The sequence below is a fragment of the Panthera onca genome, chromosome F2, assembly GCF_046562875.1.
Source record: "Panthera onca isolate mPanOnc1 chromosome F2, mPanOnc1 haplotype 2, whole genome shotgun sequence".
In the NCBI taxonomy this organism is placed as follows: domain Eukaryota; kingdom Metazoa; phylum Chordata; class Mammalia; order Carnivora; family Felidae; genus Panthera; species Panthera onca.
The window spans coordinates 12,185,523-12,204,043 of NC_138356.1; the positions used below are offsets into that span (position 1 = coordinate 12,185,523).

The window sequence follows — 18,521 nt, forward strand, 5'->3', positions numbered from 1 at the left end:
ATGATGTTATCAGAATTCATTCTCAAAGGAGCGAAATAGCTGATAATCAAACTGAATGGAAAATCCCAGGAAGTATACCACTACTTAGGGAGAAAGAGGTTTATTTATATCATTCTGCCTGAGGAATTTTCTTGAAAAATGTTTTCGGATTTTGGAGGCTAAATAAAACGTTTCATATGAAGTTTCTATTATTTTTACTTATACTCTGTATCGTTTCAAAGAGGATTTAAGATAGCATATAGGCATATGAGAAAATACAACAAAACATGATGAATTACATGTGGGGAAAAAAATAAAGGTAGAGACATAAAATAGAGCATGGAATGGAAGTGACTTTTAAAATATGAAGTTATAAATTGACTACGCCTTTAGTCCCTCACAGTAATTTTAAATACTTATGCAATACTAAGAGTTATGTGTTAAGTATATATTTTTCATAATTTATAAAATATGTTCACATAGAACATCTTATTCGATCCTAAATTGACTTTGTGAGGCAACTATTATCTACATATTCCAGATAAGGAAAATGAGGCCCAAAGAAAGACTTGAAAATCGAGTCTTTGCTCTTTGCATTAGATCATACTGCTAGGTAGCAAGTGATCATTACTTCTGTGCATCTTAGCAGTGGAGTAATGCACGTCAGTCCTGTGCAAGAACAATATGCATTGATTCATGTGGCCCTGACGTTGTCATGAGAGAAGGATTACTGAGGCTTTACAGGTAGCTTCAGACCTGGAGGTTGGATAGACATAAAATTGGACTTCAGACTTTGGAATAGCCCTTTAACACTTAACTCCTTCACTTTTTATGTATGTATGTATTTATTTATAATTTTTTCAAATGTTTATCTTTTTTTTATTCTAAAAAAACATTTTTTTTAACGTTTTATTTATTTTTGAGACAGGGAGAGACAGAGCATGAACGGGGGAGGGTCAGAGAGAGAGGGAGACACAGAATCGGAAGCAGGCTCCAGGCTCCGAGCTGTCAGCACAGAGCCCGACGCGGGGCTCGAACTCACGGACCGCGAGATCGTGACCTGGGCCGAAGTCGGCCGCTTAACCGACTGAGCCACCCAGGCGCCCCTCAAATGTTTGTTTATCTTTGAGAGTGACAGAGACAGAGCACAAGTGGGGAAGGGAGCTCTAAGAGGCCAAATGATTTTTCACAAGTTATGGCAGCGTCACAGGCCAGGCTTCCTAAGTTTTTGTTTTGTTTTACACTGCACCGCCTCTATAGCTGTACCTTCACTTCTCTGATCTCTTTACACACTCAACTCTGATCTTCTTTCTCCTGTTTCCCCTGTGTCCATCTGGTAAAGCACCACATGCATACTCACATGGCTACGAGACCCTGCGTGACCTGGCCCCAGTGACTTCTCCAGCAACTCCCCTCCTCTAACAGTATGGGAATGCTTCGGACTCGTAAGGATGCTCAGCTTTTGTGTCACCCTGACAGAGCTTTCCTGTTGAGGCTGTTTCTAAAGGCCACGCCTCCGAGAGTAGAAATCAACTGAGTCTCTCCCGGAAGGAGGAGACATTCTAGATGTCCACCACCCATGAAAGACCTGAGTGAAGGCACTCAGATGGGAAGGACAAAACGGCCTCTGGAACCTGGAGGCCTCGGGCAGGGACCTCCCCTTTCCTAAAGTAAAAATGAGTGTGAACCAGTTTATGCAATGCCGGGTAACTTTTCATGTCAAAATTTTTTTCTAATGTCTATTCATTTCTGAGAGAGTGTGAACAGGGCAGGGGCAGAGAGAGAAGGGGACAGAGGATCTGAAGTGGGCTCTGCATTGACATCAGAGCACGATGTGGGATTCACACTCACGAACGTGAGATCAATCCTGACTCGAGCCAAAGTTGGATGCTCAACCTGCCGAGCCACCCAGGTGTGCATCGTGTCAAATTCTTGGGTGCTGTCCCTGAAACTTCAGTTAAATCCCCTCCAAATACTCCAAAAACAACCTGGGAGTTCATACTTGATGAGGCCATTCAAAGCAGGTATTTGTTTTTTTTTTTTAATTTTTTTTTTCAACGTTTTTTATTTATTTTTGGGACAGAGAGAGACAGAGCATGAACAGGGGAGGGGCAGAGAGAGAGACACAGAATCGGAAACAGGCTCCAGGCTCCGAGCCATCAGCCCAGAGCCTGACGCGGGGCTCGAACTCACGGACCGAGAGATCATGACCTGAGCCGAAGTCGGAGGCTCAACCGACTGCGCCACCCAGGCGCCCCAAAACCAGGTATTTGTAAGCAACCAGCCACAGCCGGCTCAGCATGAAGGGGTCAGTAGAATTACATAGTGAGAGATCCCCAAAGGGAGAACCAGGACCACTAAATCCCAGGGACTTTCCCCCCGCGACGACTGTCCTTCCACTGCCAACATCAGAGGATATGGGTTAGTGAACGAGATTCCGGGCACAACTTTAAATTTTTTCAACAGAGCCACGAACTTTGCACGCTGTGCTCCTTTGTGCCTTCAGTTCCCATTCCCAAACTTTTGTCCTTTTGGCAAGCTCTTACTCATTATTCATGTTCCCGGTTCAAACATCAAGTTCTCTAGGCAACCTACCCTGACTCTTCCTCTTCTTCCAAAACTGTGCTCCTTTAGAACAGGGTCTGCCTTCAGTTACGATGCCTAGCAATACAGAAACAGAACACGGACTCAATAAAGGTTAGTGGAACGAGCAAAAAAGCTCCTTCGCTTTTTCCTTTAAATGTATTTTTTCGGGGTGGCAGGGCGGCTCAGACAGCTAAGTGTCCCACTCTTGATTTCAGCTCAGGTCATGATCTCAAGCCCAGCATCTGGCTCTGCGCTGACAAGTGTGGAATCCGCTGGGGATTCTCTCTCTGTCCCTCTCCCATTCGTGCACGCTCTCTCTCAAAATACACTTCTTAAAAAACCTATTTTTTCAATAGGTAATTCAGAACACTGCAAGAAAGTTCACACTGCACATGAAAAATTCAGAGAAAAGTAACTCTTTCCTCCATTCCCATCCGTCCTCCCCTTGGAACCAGTTGTGTTTCCTCTCGGTGTGACTACCCACATACGGGTATTTCAGTGTTTTCTTGCCTTTTTATTTTCTTTAACACAATGGTAGAAATATACGCGTTATCTATAAAACAATAAAATACAATTTATAAATATACGGACATATTTAGCATATAATTGTTACACTGAATATCTTCTATATAAATACTACGCAGAATATAAACATACATGTATACACCGATTTCTGTGCCGTGTTTTTGCTTGTCAGGCTTTGTTCTAAGAGCCGTAATATTCCACCATAGGGGCATACCATAATTTTCTTCACATTCTCTAATTTACAAAAAATTCCACTTTCACCGTCAGGCCCCCGACCCCCAGACGGAAATACCGTCGCCCTTCCACCCACCCCGGCGGCTCCCGCGTTCTCAAAACACCTTTCCACAGGCCCAAAGCCGGGCCCGGCACGGAACGCGACCTCCGCCTTCCCAAAACGTGCCCCGCGCCCCCACCGCAGGGCGGAAGGACGCGGCGCCCATGCGCGTCGCGGCGACGGAACCGAACCTTCCACTTCCCTCCCCTCCCCCTGGGTCTCCCGGCCGCCGGGGTCGCCCGCTCAAACGTGCCTGAACGACCGGCGCCCGGCCTCCCCCGGCTCGGGGCGGACCGGGAGGACGGGCGCGGCCGGCTCGGCGCTGGGCGGGGCTCCGGCGGCGCGGGGCGGGGCTCTGGCTGGGCGGGGCTCCGGCCGGCGGGGCGCGCCCGGCGTGCGGGGCTCCTCCTCTTTCCTCCGGCGGCGCCGGCGGCCGCAGCACTTCCGGGTCGACGCGGAGGCGGGGCGGAGGCGCCGCGGCGGCTGTTATTGTTCGAGGGAGCTCGGTCGGGTGCTGTCTCAATCGGCTCTGCGAGTGTCCGTTTGTCCGGCTTCCTCTCGGCCCCTCACTCCCGGCGGCTGACGGTGACGGCTGCGGCGGGCGGGGCCTGGCGTTTCGAGGCCGAGCGGCGCCGGGGTGAGGGGCGCGGAGGAGGAGGAGGAGCAGTAGCAGGAGGAGGAGCCGTGTGCCCTGGCACCGAGCGGCCGCGGCCATGGCGTACGCCTATCTCTTCAAGTACATCATCATCGGCGACACAGGTGAGGGCCTGGGGCGCGGCCGGGCGGGTGTCGGCGGCCTCCGGGCCCGGGCTCAGGGGTAAACGGCGTCTGGCAGCGGCGCGGGCGCCAACGCCGCCCGGCGCCTCCCTCCCGGCCGCGCCGCTCCATTTCCGCAGTGCTGGAGCTGGTGACGTGGGCACTGCGAGCGGCCGCGGCCTGGCCAGGCCCGGGCCGCGGCCCCCGCCCCGGGCTGCCCTGCAGCCGGGGGCCTCGGCAGCCGTTTGCGACTCAAGATCTGGGAACGGCCCAGCCGAGGGCCGCCAGGGCCTGACTTAGATGATTGCACTCTTTGGCCGCCCCTCACCTTGGGCCTCTTCGCCGCCCTCGGGAGAGAAAAAGGGAGGCAGAGGAGGTGATGGGAGGAGGGTCTTGGGTTTCCTGATCGGTCCCACCTTCTTCAGCCTACATACATCTGTCAGGGGCTGGGCAAACTGCTCGTGCCTTGGGACAGCCAGCTGAGAAAGAGAGAACAGATCATTTTTTTAAAATTTGGTTTTTTTTTTAACACTCTCAAATCCCAAGTCAGAGTAAGTCACGTTCCATTACCTGGGCGGCTGGGGAATCCCTTTCGAGGTCATTAAAGCGTGAAAGTTCTGTCGACTTTTGCCACGTGTAAACTGGGGTTATCTGATAGTGATGCAAGGCCGTTCAGTGCTCTGGGTGTGTGCTTGCGTGCGTGTGCCTGTGTGTGTGAGGGACACTGATTTCTTGGGTATATCAGGGGCAGGGTCACGACTGCCAATTTTCAGATGACCTGATGTACATTTGAAGCAGAAAGAAATTGAGCTATTTTCACTTGAAATAACCTCCGAGTATATTTCACAGACAAATAAACTCGTAAAATATTTTTTAATACTTGTGATTTTGGCATTACTTTGAATCTAATAATAAAACCAAGGCTTGTTCAGGTGTTATAACTATTTATATACCAGAGTCTGATTTCAGTGAGGACTCTTGCACAACTTTGGGCCCTTTGCACAACTTTGGAAATGTAAGCAGCAGTTTGTGGTTGCACTAGTGATGTAGCAAATTCACTTAGACAAGAAGCATGTTGATTGTGGCCTAAAAGAAAAACTTGCTGCTATAAATACTCCTTTTTAGCAAGATCTTTTGATATGTGTCTTTATGGAGTCTGGATGGTTTTCTGTGTAAAGTCCTGGGTAGAGCATTTGCAAATGCTCAGTAGCGAGTTTACATACTTTTAAAAAGCTGTCGCATATTTTGAAGGAGAAGTAATTGGGTCCAACACCTATTGGAATATTTTTATTTAGGCTGTAAACCCAAATTGGAGATGAAGTAACTATATGAATGCGAAAAGTAGAAAGAAGAGTGATTATGGACATTTAGCATATTAGCAAATTAGCCTTTGCAGGTTGCCTTCCTTCAGCTTGTTTATTGAGCATCTACTGTGCGTGGGGTGTTGTGCCGGGAGTCGTGGAGCTGCGCAGATTAGCAAGCTGGTGCTCTGTGCTCTTGGAATTGCCCTCATTCAAAAACAACCCCAGGCGGTTTAAAGGGAAGACATTCCTTTCTTGACTTTGGCTATCGTCCTCACCGACTTCAGGCCCCGAATACTTGACTCTGGACTATGCAGCAGTACTTTCTCCCCATTCCAGTCTCCGCAGTTTACTGTCAGGTTAATATTCCTGAAACCTGGCTGTTAGGGGAGACTGTTGTCTGCTCACATTCTTTATTTGACCTTCCAGGAACTCCACATTTTAGCCTCCCTTTACTTTGCTAGCCTTCTTTCCCACTATTCTTACCTTCTGCCAGTGAGGCCCAGTGGATGATTTCTGTGCTCTTTCCTGGTTCCTACTGCTCCCTTGGAGTTCCTACTCCTCTGCTTGGAGTGCCTTCTCTGTGGAAATGCTATCAGTCCTTCAAAGTCTAACCCAGGTCTCCCATAATGCTTTCACATATATTAAGCTCTTTTGATGTCTCAGGTTTTTTCTGGTATCCTGGCTGGCAATGACTTCTGCTCCTTATCTGGATGTGTCACACTTCATATTTTTCTGATATTAATGCCAGACTGTTTCATAGATGCTTCTGTAGTCATCTGTATTTGATTATGTACTTCTAGAGGGCAGAGAAGATGTTTAAATATAGCTTTGCATTTCAGGAAGGGCCTAGTGGAAGGAAGGCCCTGTACATTTCGTTAAATTAGGGAAAGAATAGGCAGACAGGCCGCTAGGTTCATGTTAATACACATTAGTAACTTGACTGCAGGGTGTTTTTTTTTTTTTTGCCCGATTTTGCCCCCTTTTTAATTGACTTTGGCCGAAATCCTTTACTATGTTTCCTTAATTCAAAATATATGCATAGTTATAAAATACATTTAATGTGGCCCTTCCCACAAAAAAGATGATGTTAAATCAGTAGTGTGATATTTATCCTGATTTTTATATAAGTTGTAGTCTGAAAAATACATATCTTAGAATGAAGGAAATCGCTACTTTTCCTGTTTTTCACTTTCCCTAGTTTGTGATAAATGGTCATTTTTAGCCTTTCCTTCTCTCGGTAATGAGATAAAATGAGGACAAATGTGAAAGTACCATGCACATTTTGTCTTTCAGAAGTCCCTTTTCATAGAAGAGATTTTCTTAAAACTTTTTACGTGATGATGATACTGTTGAAATTGTTTTCTTACTCTGTGGCCAAACGCAGTTAAAATAGAGCTTTAAAATTTTTCATTGGCAGTGTCTTCTTGTTCCTGAAAAGTCATTTAGGAAAATGTGTCATTTAAGGTATAAGGTGGAAACTGGGTTTTAACAAGCCTGGCCTGATAGCATAATCAGATAATTACCAAATGTGGAAAAAGAAAAAAATTATAATAAAGCTTTGATTGTTGCTCCTAAAATGCTGGCAGCTGCCTACCTTTTTAACCTCATCACTAACCCACCCCTTCCATGCCACTCAACTAGGCACACAAAGCACAAACCCAGTTGTGTTCTATCTGAAATACCTCCCCGTACCCCCAAAAAGATGAAAAGAAAGGTCACAGCTTTTCCACCTGACCCCTTCTTACTCATCCGTTCTTCTAAGATTGTTAACAAACCCCATTGCTCCCTGTTGCGTCATACTCTTCCCCTGCACTCTTCCTTCATCGTTTGTTCCCCCTGCTCCCCACTCCCATGTGCTTTTTTGTTTTTCCTTAAAATCTTTTTAAGGACAGGTGCTGTATAAGAAAGTAAATAAGAGCAGCCTGGTTGCACATTATCAATGTCATCTGAATGTATTTTTTAAATTGAGATATAATTGACCTACAACATTGTATTAGTTTTAGGTGTAGAACATAATGATTTTGCTTATGTGTATATTGCACAGTGATCACCACAGTAGGTATTATGAGAGAGAGAGAGTGTGCATGAGCCGGAGAGGGACAGAGGTAAAGAGAGAGAGAATCTTAAGGAGGCTCCACACCCAGCATGGAGCCCGACGTGGGGCTCAATCCCACAACCTTGAGGTCATGACCTGAGCCGAAGTCAAGAGTTGGATGCTTAACCGACACCCGGCACCCTCACAGTTTAATAGCTTTAAGGAACAGTAATAAATTATACACCCATGCTAAAGAAATACAGATCGTCATCACCCACTGTTTCTATTCCCAGGCTTTCATTACCTTCCTTGCCTTTCTTCATAGTTGTGTAGCTTGTGGATCTCTGTATTGTTTAGTTTTGCCTGTTTTTAGCTGTGTTAGTTTTATTAAATGAGAAAGCTGAAACATGTCTGAAACATACCTTTCAACATCATCGAGAAATTAGACAGTGTATTCTGGTCTACTTAAATTGTTGTTTTATACATGTTATTTGTGGTCTTTCAAGATTTTTGACGAGCCCTTTCCTTTTCTCTCCTAATTGGTTTGTTTGCTGCTTGCTTCCCCTAACTTTTATATTGCTCCTGAGACTTTTTATTGAACCATAAAGGCCATAGTCCTGGTGTCCTCGCCTGGTGAACCTGTCACCGCCTCATCTCAAATAATGCCCCTCTCTTCTTCCTCAGTGCTCTTGTCCCCTTCGTTCTGATTCTGTTCCTGCCCCTGGCTCCAACATGAAATTAATTTTCTCCTTTATCTGCCCCACGGCTCCCTCTCCCTCGTTTCATCTTGCCGGTTCGCTGCCTCTTGCAGTAGCCAGTAATTTTGCTGGTTTTTTGAGCAGATCCTTACTTTGCCAGCTCAGCTGTTTTCCTCACTCTGGCCCAGCTGTGCTTGCTCCATTTCGTTATTCTCTGCTCATCCTGGTCCGTGAGGCTGTGTCCTTTGCTACAAAAGATGCAGCCACAGACTGACCTCTCTTGTCCCCCTTTCTAACTTTCTCCATGAAACTTTCCCATTTGATTTCATCAGCTTTGTTTATTTGCACGTTTTACAATACATGCCAGCTACTCTTCACTTGGAAATAAAAGACACCTGACAGAAAGATGCTGGATTCCCTCTGCTATCATCCACATGTGGTCACTCCCGTTTTAATTCCTGCAGTATTTCTCAACTCAAACAACTTGGGTCTTATCCTTGGACATGCCGTTTTAGAAGATCTGCAGTGAGTCCCAGACATACATACATACATACATTTATTTGTTAGAGAGCACGAGTGGGGGGGGCAGAGGGAGAGAGATCAGCGTAGAGCCCAACGTGTGGCTCGATTCCACGACCCTGGATCCCACGACCTGACCTGAAATCAAGAGTTGGATGGACATGCAACCGACTGAGCCACCCAGGTGCCCCTGGATATCTACATGTTTTTTTATTTATTTATTTTCATTTTATTTTTTATTTTTTTTAATTTACATCCAAATTAGTTAGCATATAGTGCAACAATGATTTCAGGAATTAGATTCCTTAGTGCCCCATACCCATTTATCCCATCCTCCCTCCCACAACCCCTCCCTTAAACCTCTGTTTGGTCTCCATATTTATGAGTCTCTTCTGTTTTGTCCCCCTCCCTGTTTTTATATTATTTTTGTTTCCCTTCCCTTATGTTAATCTGTTTTGTCTCTTAAAGTCCTCATATGAGTGAAGTCATATTTGTCTTTCTCTAATTTCACTTAGCATAATACTCTCCAGTTCCATCCACGTAGTTGCAAATGGCAAGATTTCATTTTTGATTGCCAAGTAATACTCCATTGTGTGTGTGTGTGTGTGTGTGTGTGTGTGTGTGTGTGTGTATACACACCACTTCTTCTTTATCCATTCATCCATCGATGGACATCTGGGCTGTTTCCTTACTTTGGCTATTGTTGATAGTGCTGCTATAAACATGGGGGTGCATGTGTCCCTTCGAAACAGCACACTTGGATCCCTTGGATAAATACATAGTAGTGCAGTTGCTGGGTCGTAGGGTAGTTCTAGTTTTAGTTTTTTGAGGAACCTCCATACTGTTTTCCAGAGTGGCTGCACCAGCTGGCATTCGCAGACATCTATACATCTATATTTTTTAAAAGGGCTATTTTTTAGTGGTAGTACTGTGACATTTCTCTGCAAGTCTGTCATGAGCCTTTTGTGTCTGTTTTTGTAGAATTTATTCTCTTTTTTTATTATCAGATTTTTTGCTTTCTGGAATTTTAAGTTAATCCCTAAGGTATATCCAGGCTGAATTTATATGGAATTCTTCACCGCACTATGTAGTAGATTCTCATGAGCAATTCTTCACACTCTTTATAGTTTGTATATGATATCAAAAGCTTTTCATTTTCTATTCTGTCAGGAATACAGGAGGTTACCATTTTGTAAATGAAAAAAACTGAGCTGCATCGTTTGGGGCAAGTTATTTATGTATTTCTTCCCATGCCTCCACCTCTTAGAAGTTTTTAGTCTTCGTAATTGCGGTGTAGCTCTTTAAGTTCCTCCCAGTTTGCTCTCCCAAGCGTTCCTGTTTTCAGGTATAGCTGACAGTTACTGTGTTTCCAGTCAAATCTGAGGAAGTAAGGAAGAAAATGAATATTGATGGATGCATGCTGCAGGCACAAGACAGTGCCTGGCACAGAACGTCATGAATGTGTGCTAGGTAGCCTCTACTGGGTTGGCTACATGCCTTGGACCATTTATTTTGGTTTCAAAAAGGATTTAAGGGCATTTATATTAAAATTTGGGGTGGTTTTATTCAAATGGGAGAGAGAAGGGACATTAGTTTTGTGTTGCTACCATAACAAACCACCACACATTAAAGCAGCTCAGAGAACACAAATTTATCTTCCACTTCTAAAGTTCTGCAGAAGTTCACGTGCATGTCAGCATAGGTCGGAAGTCTTGACATGTTTCTCGCCAGGTTGACATCAAGGTTTCAGCAGGGCTGGGTTCCCTTCTTGAGGGTCTTGCTCCTTCAGGTTGTTGGTGGAGTATCCTTTCTTGCAGCTGTGGGCCTGAGATCTCCATACTCTTGCTGGCTGTCTGACGGCCGCTCCCAGCTTCTAGAGCCCACCACCTACCCACATTCCTGGGCCCCTCCCCCCACCCCCCTCCTCCGTCTTCAAGCCCAGCAACAGCAGGCCTCCTCCTTCCAGGGTTGCATCTTTCTGACTCTTCCTGGGTCATCCCATCTCTCTGCTCTGACCGAAGCCCGTGAGGGTTCTCTGCCTGTAAAATCTTGTGTGGTTAGATTGGATCCGTCTGGATAATCCAGGATAATCTCATCTCAAAGTCTGTAATTTTAATCACATCTGCAAAGTGCCCTTTGCCACTAGAGTAACATATTCACTCTCAGTTTCTAGGGATTAGGGTGTACATTTCTTTATGTGTGGGGAGTGGCCTTATTCTGCCTACCATAGAGGGCTAAGGAGAAAATTAAATTGAAGTCAAAAGCAACATTAATACTTGACTTTGTATACACCTTTTGAAGTGGGCACGTACTAAGCAGTGCAGAGAGAACCCTTCTCATTTATGTTAATGATAGTATGCATTACTTTTTATAAAAGTAGATATACACATGTTGATTTATTTCTGATAGTGGGTCTTGAAAGGCATTGTTCCTCTGATTCCTCTTTAAAAGACCACAGTGTGATGGGAAGAATGTAAATATACAATCAGTATATTTACACATATGAGACTTTTTCTAACATAACTCATTGAATCTGAGCAGTAATATCCATGATGAACGCTCCATTTTACAGGTGAGGAAAGGGAAACTAATTGTCATATCACACAGCTAGTAACTGACTAAGCTGGAATTTGGAATTTGAACCCAGGTCTTTCTGACTCCAGAGTCTGTGCTCTTTCATATCATATGTATTTCTTGATTCCCACAAATGACCTCTATCAGACTTCTTTTGTTGGCTTACCAACTTCTGGGTTTATTGAGTTGCTGTGGGAGGACATAGTCCCTCGGTCCCCTTTACTAAACCAGATGCCACCTCCGCTCATACAAAACAGGGAGAAAAGGTAAAACAACCATAAAATCCTATATAAAACAAGAATAAAATCCCGTCTGTGCTCCTTACCAGCTGTATGAGCTTGGGCTACATCCTTAATCTACCTTGGTGTCCTCATCTAGAAAATGGAATGAATAAATAATATATATAATACTGACTTGAATAAGAAATAGTTACTATCTCATCTTTTTATTCTGCTCTCTGAATGTTACCATAATTTCCCCATGTGCATTGAAAAAGTATCACAAACTTGGCAGTGCTGTGTAGCGTTTGAGTAATGCTGGCATAGCAAAAATAATTGTTTTGTCTTCCGTGTGCCCTAATATGTTGGTCTTTTTCTCCCCCAGATCCCGGCTTAGCTTGCTAGTTCGTGGCCAGCTGATAACTTCGAGGAGTTGACTTGAATTGTTTCTTTCCTAACTTGTGTTGGTGTTTTCTTGCGCTTAGTATATTTGTTTGCATGTGTACAGACATTTTCTTACGGAAAGTTCCTTACTTTGTCAGCATTGTTTTAACAAGATCCAAAATTGTTTATCAAGATCTATTTTATTCCAGATACCTGTGTTTTTAGCAGCTTTGCTTAGTCTAGTCTAGATGACCATTCAAGTCCAGTAATGACTTAGAAAGACTCTATAGAGTTTTGTTCTGGGAGGACCTGTTTGATTATAAGGAACAGAGACCTTCTCCAACTAGCTCCAGAAAAGAAGTTTTGATAATAATTTAAGGAGTGCCCATAGGAATCTAAGAAAAACTGTAAACAAGTCTTAGAGAACAGGTCACTCAGAAATGTTTTCCTCTCATGGCTTCTCTTTCAATCCTTGAGATAATTAGGGATGTGTGTTTTTTGGTTTTTGGCTTTTTAAAAATAGATTATTATTTTTTTTAAGTTTATTTATTTTGAGAGGGAGAGTGAGTGTACATGAGCAGGGGAGGGGCAGAGAGAGAATCCCAAGCAGGCTCCAGGCCCAGTGTGGAGCTCAGCACAGTGCTTGATCCCAGGACTGTGAGATCATGACCTGGGCCAAAATCAAGAGTCAGACACTTAACCGATTGAGCCACCCAGCCGCCCTCCCCCTTTTTACTCAAATTTATTTTATTTTGAGAGACAGAGTGCGAGCAGGAGAGAGAGAGAGAATCCCAAGCAGGCTCCGTCCATGCTGTCAGCGCAGAGCCCAACTGGATCCGATCTTATGATTTGTAGGACCGTGACCTGAGCTGAAATCAAGAGTCAGACGCTTAGCCGACTGAGCCACCCAGGCACCCCGACAATCTTTTTATTATCAATTTCTGACTTTATTTCATATAGGTAACAGCGTGTAGACTATGTGCGTTGATTTTTCAGTTTTTGAGGCCAATTTTGTAGCCAGGTACTTGGTCAGTGTGTATGCATATTCTGTGTGTGCTTGAAAAGTGTATTGTGTATGTTGTAGGTTCAGGGTTCCATACGTGTTCATTAGATCAGACTTGCTGTTTGTATATTCTTAATAGTTTCTTGAGTCTTGAGGTAGATGTTAACATCTAGTATGAGAATGGATTTTTTTTTTTTTTTTTATGTTCTGTTAGATTGATTCCCTCCCCCCCCCCCCCCCCCCCCCCCAGCAAATTTCACCGCTAATTTGTAAGGTGTATATGGCTCAGGTCTTTACATCTCGCTGAAGAGTTAGTTATTCTTGGTCATTAAGTTACCCTCTACTTTTTTACGTGCTGTGGGGTGTTTGTTTTGTTTTGTTTTGTTTACATACTGTTTATTTGGTAGTGTAATTTTCGGTACGCAAGTGTTTGATATTTTGAATATTTTTTCATTCATATTTGCCTAGTATGTACTTTTTCATCATTTTTCCTTTTTTCTTTGGAATCAGGGTTATTTTGTTGTTATTTTATTTTGTTTAGGAAATAAATATTACAGATACAGTTGAAGCCCCTTGTATATCCTGCACCTCCCTTTGTACCTAGATATAACCACTCTCTTGAATTTAGTGTGTATGATTTCTAAAAAGGTTTCCAAATGATTATTACATATGTGTATATGCATTTGTAAACAGTGCACAATAGTTTATGTATTTTTTCAACTTTATGTTAATGGAATTTTAGTGTACTTGCTCTCAAATGTTTTTGTTCAGCATTATTTTGAGACTTGTCTGTATTAACGTATTTTGCTCTGTTTTGTTAGTATTAATTGTTAGATTAGTTTAATTTTAATTATATTCTATTGATTTAATTTTAAATATATTCTGTTGTTTGACTATACCACAATTTTCTCATTCTTTTCCCTTAAGGAAATTTTAGGCCGGCTTGTTTGTGGTGTTATAAAAGACAGTACACTGTGTGGATTATTTTTGTGCCTGCCTCCTTGAACACATATGCTGACGTTCTGGAGATTTACCTTATGGTGGAATTGTGGGTGCAAGGCGTGCACATCTTCTGATTTACCTGCAAATCTAAATCATTCTCCAGGATAGTTAACTCTCATTTTTGTTCTTTCAGCCCTACTAAGTTGTCTTTTTTTTTAAGGCCTGTGTTTTTTATAAAGCCCATTGCTATATTATTTTAAAAAATTCTGAGAAGCTTTTACTAGGAGAATTTAATCATTGATGGAATTTGAATTAATTTATACTATTAGGCCTCACCGTTGTTCAGTCGCATGGGCAGGGATCAAGGCGTAGATCACAGGCATGCCCATTTGCCACGGGCTTTTGGATAAGGCCGGCACTGTGTCCTGCCATGTCCCAGGGTGTCCCACATAGGAAGCAATACTGTGGTCACATTTTCCAAGCATGTATAGTGTCACCTATTCCTTATACGACAACGTAGAAAGAGTCTAATGGAAAGAGCATACCTACCACTAACTCCTATTTGTGCAAATGAACAATTAATTAAAATTCCTGAGTTTCCTGTTTGTAAAATGAGAATAGTACCTGCCGAGCACACCCTACAGACTTGTTCACCAATGCTGTAGGTTTTGGTTTTTGTTTTTTTCAAACTTTATAGCTGTCTTTGAAATTCACGTGGCAGTAGTTTGTTTCCTTTCATTTATTTAGTTTATATGTCAGTGTAAGTGGCGGATTCACGCTTGTTCTGCTGCCCCCAGGCCCCCCAGTGTTATTAATGTTGATGAATAGCTCCTCCTTCAGCATTCGTCGACCTTTAGCAATAATTACTATGCATCTAGGAGGCCAGTACAGTTGACCCTTGAGTGACATAAAGATTAGGGGCACCCCCCAACCCCCACTGTCAAATCCACAGGTAACTTTTGATTCCCCAGAAACTTAACTACAAATAGCGTACTGTTGACCAGAAGCCTCACCAATAGTGTAAACAGCCAGTTAACACGTTTTTGTATGTTACATGTATTATACGCTGTATTCTTATGATAAAGGAAGCTAAAGTAAAAATGTTATTAAGAAAACTATAAAGAGAATACATTTACAGTGCTATACTGTATTTATTGAAAAACATCCACGTATGAGTGGACTCGCACAATTCAAACCCATGTTCAAGAGTTAATTGTACTGTTATTCTAAGTCCTCTCTGGTTATTTTAGCTTAGGCAGCACTCTTGAAAACTTTCCAAGAGCCTAGTATTTGTAATTACGATATCTTGAGTAGTGCGGGGGCTCCTCTGCTTACTTGTTACTTTGGTGAAGTTCAGACCTCTTCCACTTCAGTTTTCTCATCTAGAAAAAGACAGTAGGGATGCCTGGCTAATATCTATCCCACAGGATTTTTGTGTTTGAAGTAAGAAATGTCTGCAGGTATCTTGTAAGCTGCAAAGTACTTTATTAATAGTAATCCTTACAAATAATTTTTCTTCTTCCTTTTTTTTTTTTAAGTTTTATTTATTTAAGTAATCTCTACACCCCAACCCCGAGATCAAGGGTCGTGCACTCCTCCAAATGAGCCAGCCAGGCACCCCTAGAGGTAATTTTTCGAATCTGTTGAGCGTCGTAAAATTAAATTAGTGGAGGAGGTCTTGGCTATAGAAAAAGCATTTCGTTGTGGTTATTTCAAACTGTAATTACTTGAGTTGAGGGAAACAGGATCACATGTTAATCTGCAAAATGGCAGTTCTTTGATCCTGAAATTTTCTTTGGATTCCATAAAGGAAAGTCCTTTCCTGTGTCCGGTAGCCTCACAGGCCACTTGAGATTGAAACAATATCAGGTAGGAGGTGCTCTTTTTCACCTCGGTTCAGGAAAGAGATATTAAGGTCTATGGTTATCTTCCACCCCAATTTCTTTTACACTCACTCTTGGTACCTGAGATACCTCTTGAATGGGTTATCTTGATTTTGAACCCCTTCGGGCAGTTTTTTTTAGATCTTCAGAAGTCTTCGCTATAAGTGAATCTGTCGATCAAAGAATATCTTTTTGTCTTCTTGGGCAAAGTATCGTTAGTTCAGTTTTAACCATTTCGAAGGTCAAAGGAAAAGTACACATTTCCAAAATCACTTATGCGCAAAGCTTTACGTAACTTGATATAAAAATTAATAAGTAGGGAAATGAGTTATTATAAATTAAAGCAATAATAACTGTATACATGGTGAATTGATTCACCTGTTCTTTAAGTAAAGGTATTTGTTATGCTTGTTCAATATAACCTTTGGTATAAGGTGAAGAAATTCTACCGGTTCCACAGCTAGGTGGGTTTTTGGTTGAATAACTGTATCCATAAAGGGCTGCCCTTGCAGGGAGCACGCTGCCGCATTCAGTCCTGGCTTTTGTTTTTACATTTCACATTAGTAACAACTTGGATAAGATCCAATTTGGTTGAAAGAGCTAATGTGTGGATTATACCAGACAGAATCCAAAATGACCTTGACAGGCCGAATGATTGGCTAAATTTAGCAAAATGGAAATTAATGAAGGTAAAGCCTTATATTTATTTTAAAAACAACCATGCAAATAAATACAAGATGGAAGTCAGCTGGTAAATAGCACATGTCTAAACACTTCATGTTTTATATGACTTGGTTCAGTATGACTCAGGTGAGTAATAAAGCCAACAAAGGAATAAATGTGATGCTAGGTATAATATACAGACAAGGCAGGTAATAATTCTGTCAGAACTCAACTACAATTCAGTTATGGAAACTTGTTTCAGGGGGATGTCTACGCACTGAAGTGTATGCTCGGGAGGCTAATCAGGGTAGTATGATGGCTGTATCAACCATGACGTTGTAGGAACAACTGAAATAACAGAAACATTTCTTTTATCCCCCTGCCCACCGAAATAACAGAAACATTTTAACCAAAAAAAAGAGAAGACTTAAAGGAGAATATAATAATGACTTTTAAATACTTGGGTGACTGTCAAATAAGAGCGACTTAAACCTATCCTTTTTGGCTTTTCATGGGCAGAACCAGGACAGTTAGTTTTTTTTGTTTAAGTACTTACTTATTTTGAGAGAAAGAGTGTGCACGTGAGTAGGGGAGAGGCAGGCAGCAAGGGAGAGACAGAGAATCCCAAGCAGGCTCTGCACTGTCAGCGCAGAGCCCAGTGTGGGGCTGGAACTCATGAACTGTGAGATCATGACCCGAGCCAAAATCAACAGTCGAATGTTTAACTGACTGAGCCACCCATGTGCCCCGAGGACCATTAGTAAAAGAGATAGATTTGGACTCCCTATGAAATGGAAAAGAGCGGGATGGTTGGCTGGCTCAGCTGGAAGGACATGTGACTCTTGATCTCGGGGTCATGAATTCATGCCCCACATTAGGTGTAGGGATTACTAAAACATTTTTTAAAATAAAATAAAACAAAACAAAACAAGAAATGGAAAGAGTTTGTTAAGTTGTGAGTCGGTTTGTTACTGGAGTTGTTCAAACAGAGGTTTGATTAACACGTATTAAGGCTTGGAAGATGGAATTTATGCAGAGTAGAGAATTCGATTTGTTTTTGTTGTTAAAGAAATTTAAGATACCGTTTAGGCAGTTCTTGTGCTGGAATTAGAAGAATGAACAAAACTATTCCACCCTACAGGGGAACCAATTTGCCATAATAATTACAAGACAGTGGCATAGCAATAGGTACAGAGTACTGACGGAACATGGAGAGGATTCATTCTAACTGGAATGAATGGCTCGTAACAGACTCAGACTTCCAGCAAACATTTATTGAGCACCAGCTGTATGCCGAGTGCTGTGTAATGGCTTTCCATGTACTCACAGTAATCCTAGGTTCCTGTTGACTTTGTTTTACAAATGATATATCAGGTATGATACCAGCAGACATGATCTCATTTATTTCAGTAATCCCCCCCCCCCCCCACCCAACAATCCTGTAGAATCTGTGCTTTTGCCCCTACTTCATATTTGTTTATGTGGAAAACAGAGAATTGAGCTGAGCTCCTCAGGCTTTTACTTTGCCAGGAAGGTTGTACAGAGTGTGGCAGGATAGGGGTTTTGTCGGGATTTTGTGGGGGCTTAAAACTAAAGGAACCTGGGGCCATACTGTGAAGAGCATTGTGTGGCAGACTTTAATAAAGAGCTAGTTTATCCTCTGGATAGCTTCAAAGAACCCTCCTTCCCCATCTCTAAATGGGATGAGACTTTTTTTTAATGTTTATTTTTGAGAGAATGTGAGTGGGGGGACAGGCAGAGAGAGAGAGCGGGACAGATGATCTGAAGCCGGCTCTGCGCTGACAGCAGCAAGTATATGGGATAAATTTTTACCCTTAACTCAGATTTCTGACAGTAATTAGTGATCCCTTTCCAACTTCTAATCTTCTTTTCTTTCTTGGCCTTTTTTCCTCCATTCTTTCTGGCTTCAAATTTCCTTTCTTGGAGAATTTACCTTAGAAGTGAAAACACTGGGACAGCCGGGTGGCTCAGTCAGTTAAGCTTCCTACTCCTTCTTGAGATCAAGCCCCACATAGGGCTCACTGCTGCTGTCAGCTTGTCAGCACAGAGCCTGCTTTGGATCCTCTGTTCCCCTCTCTGCCCCTCCCCCACTTGCACTCTTCCGAAAATAAATAAATACTAAAAAAGAAAGAAGTGAAAAAACTGGGGCACCTGGGT

At 42.8% G+C, this 18,521-nt stretch overlaps 1 protein-coding gene and 1 long non-coding RNA gene across 5 annotated transcripts in view; one reads left to right on the forward strand and one right to left on the reverse strand.

The window, feature by feature from the left end:
* The window catches only part of LOC132675638 (uncharacterized), a 68,413-nt gene extending 64,884 nt beyond the window's left edge, over positions 1 to 3,529 (reverse strand). For 2 of the 4 annotated variants that reach the window (XR_013553331.1, XR_013553334.1), the window contains exons 1-2: positions 3,429 to 3,529; positions 2,575 to 2,640 (exon numbers count right to left, since the gene is read on the reverse strand). This is a non-coding gene — a long non-coding RNA (uncharacterized LOC132675638). The other 2 variants (XR_013553333.1, XR_013553332.1) reach the window with 2 other exon arrangements.
* A 431-nt stretch (positions 3,530 to 3,960) lies between these two features.
* RAB2A (RAB2A, member RAS oncogene family) overlaps positions 3,961 to 18,521 on the forward strand; it is an 85,815-nt gene continuing 71,254 nt past the window's right edge. Inside the window, exon 1 of the mRNA XM_078441415.2 lies at positions 3,961 to 4,123. Coding sequence (XP_078297541.1) covers positions 4,078 to 4,123 — 46 coding nt within the window. The 5' untranslated portion in view covers positions 3,961 to 4,077. The remainder of the gene's footprint in view (positions 4,124 to 18,521) is intronic.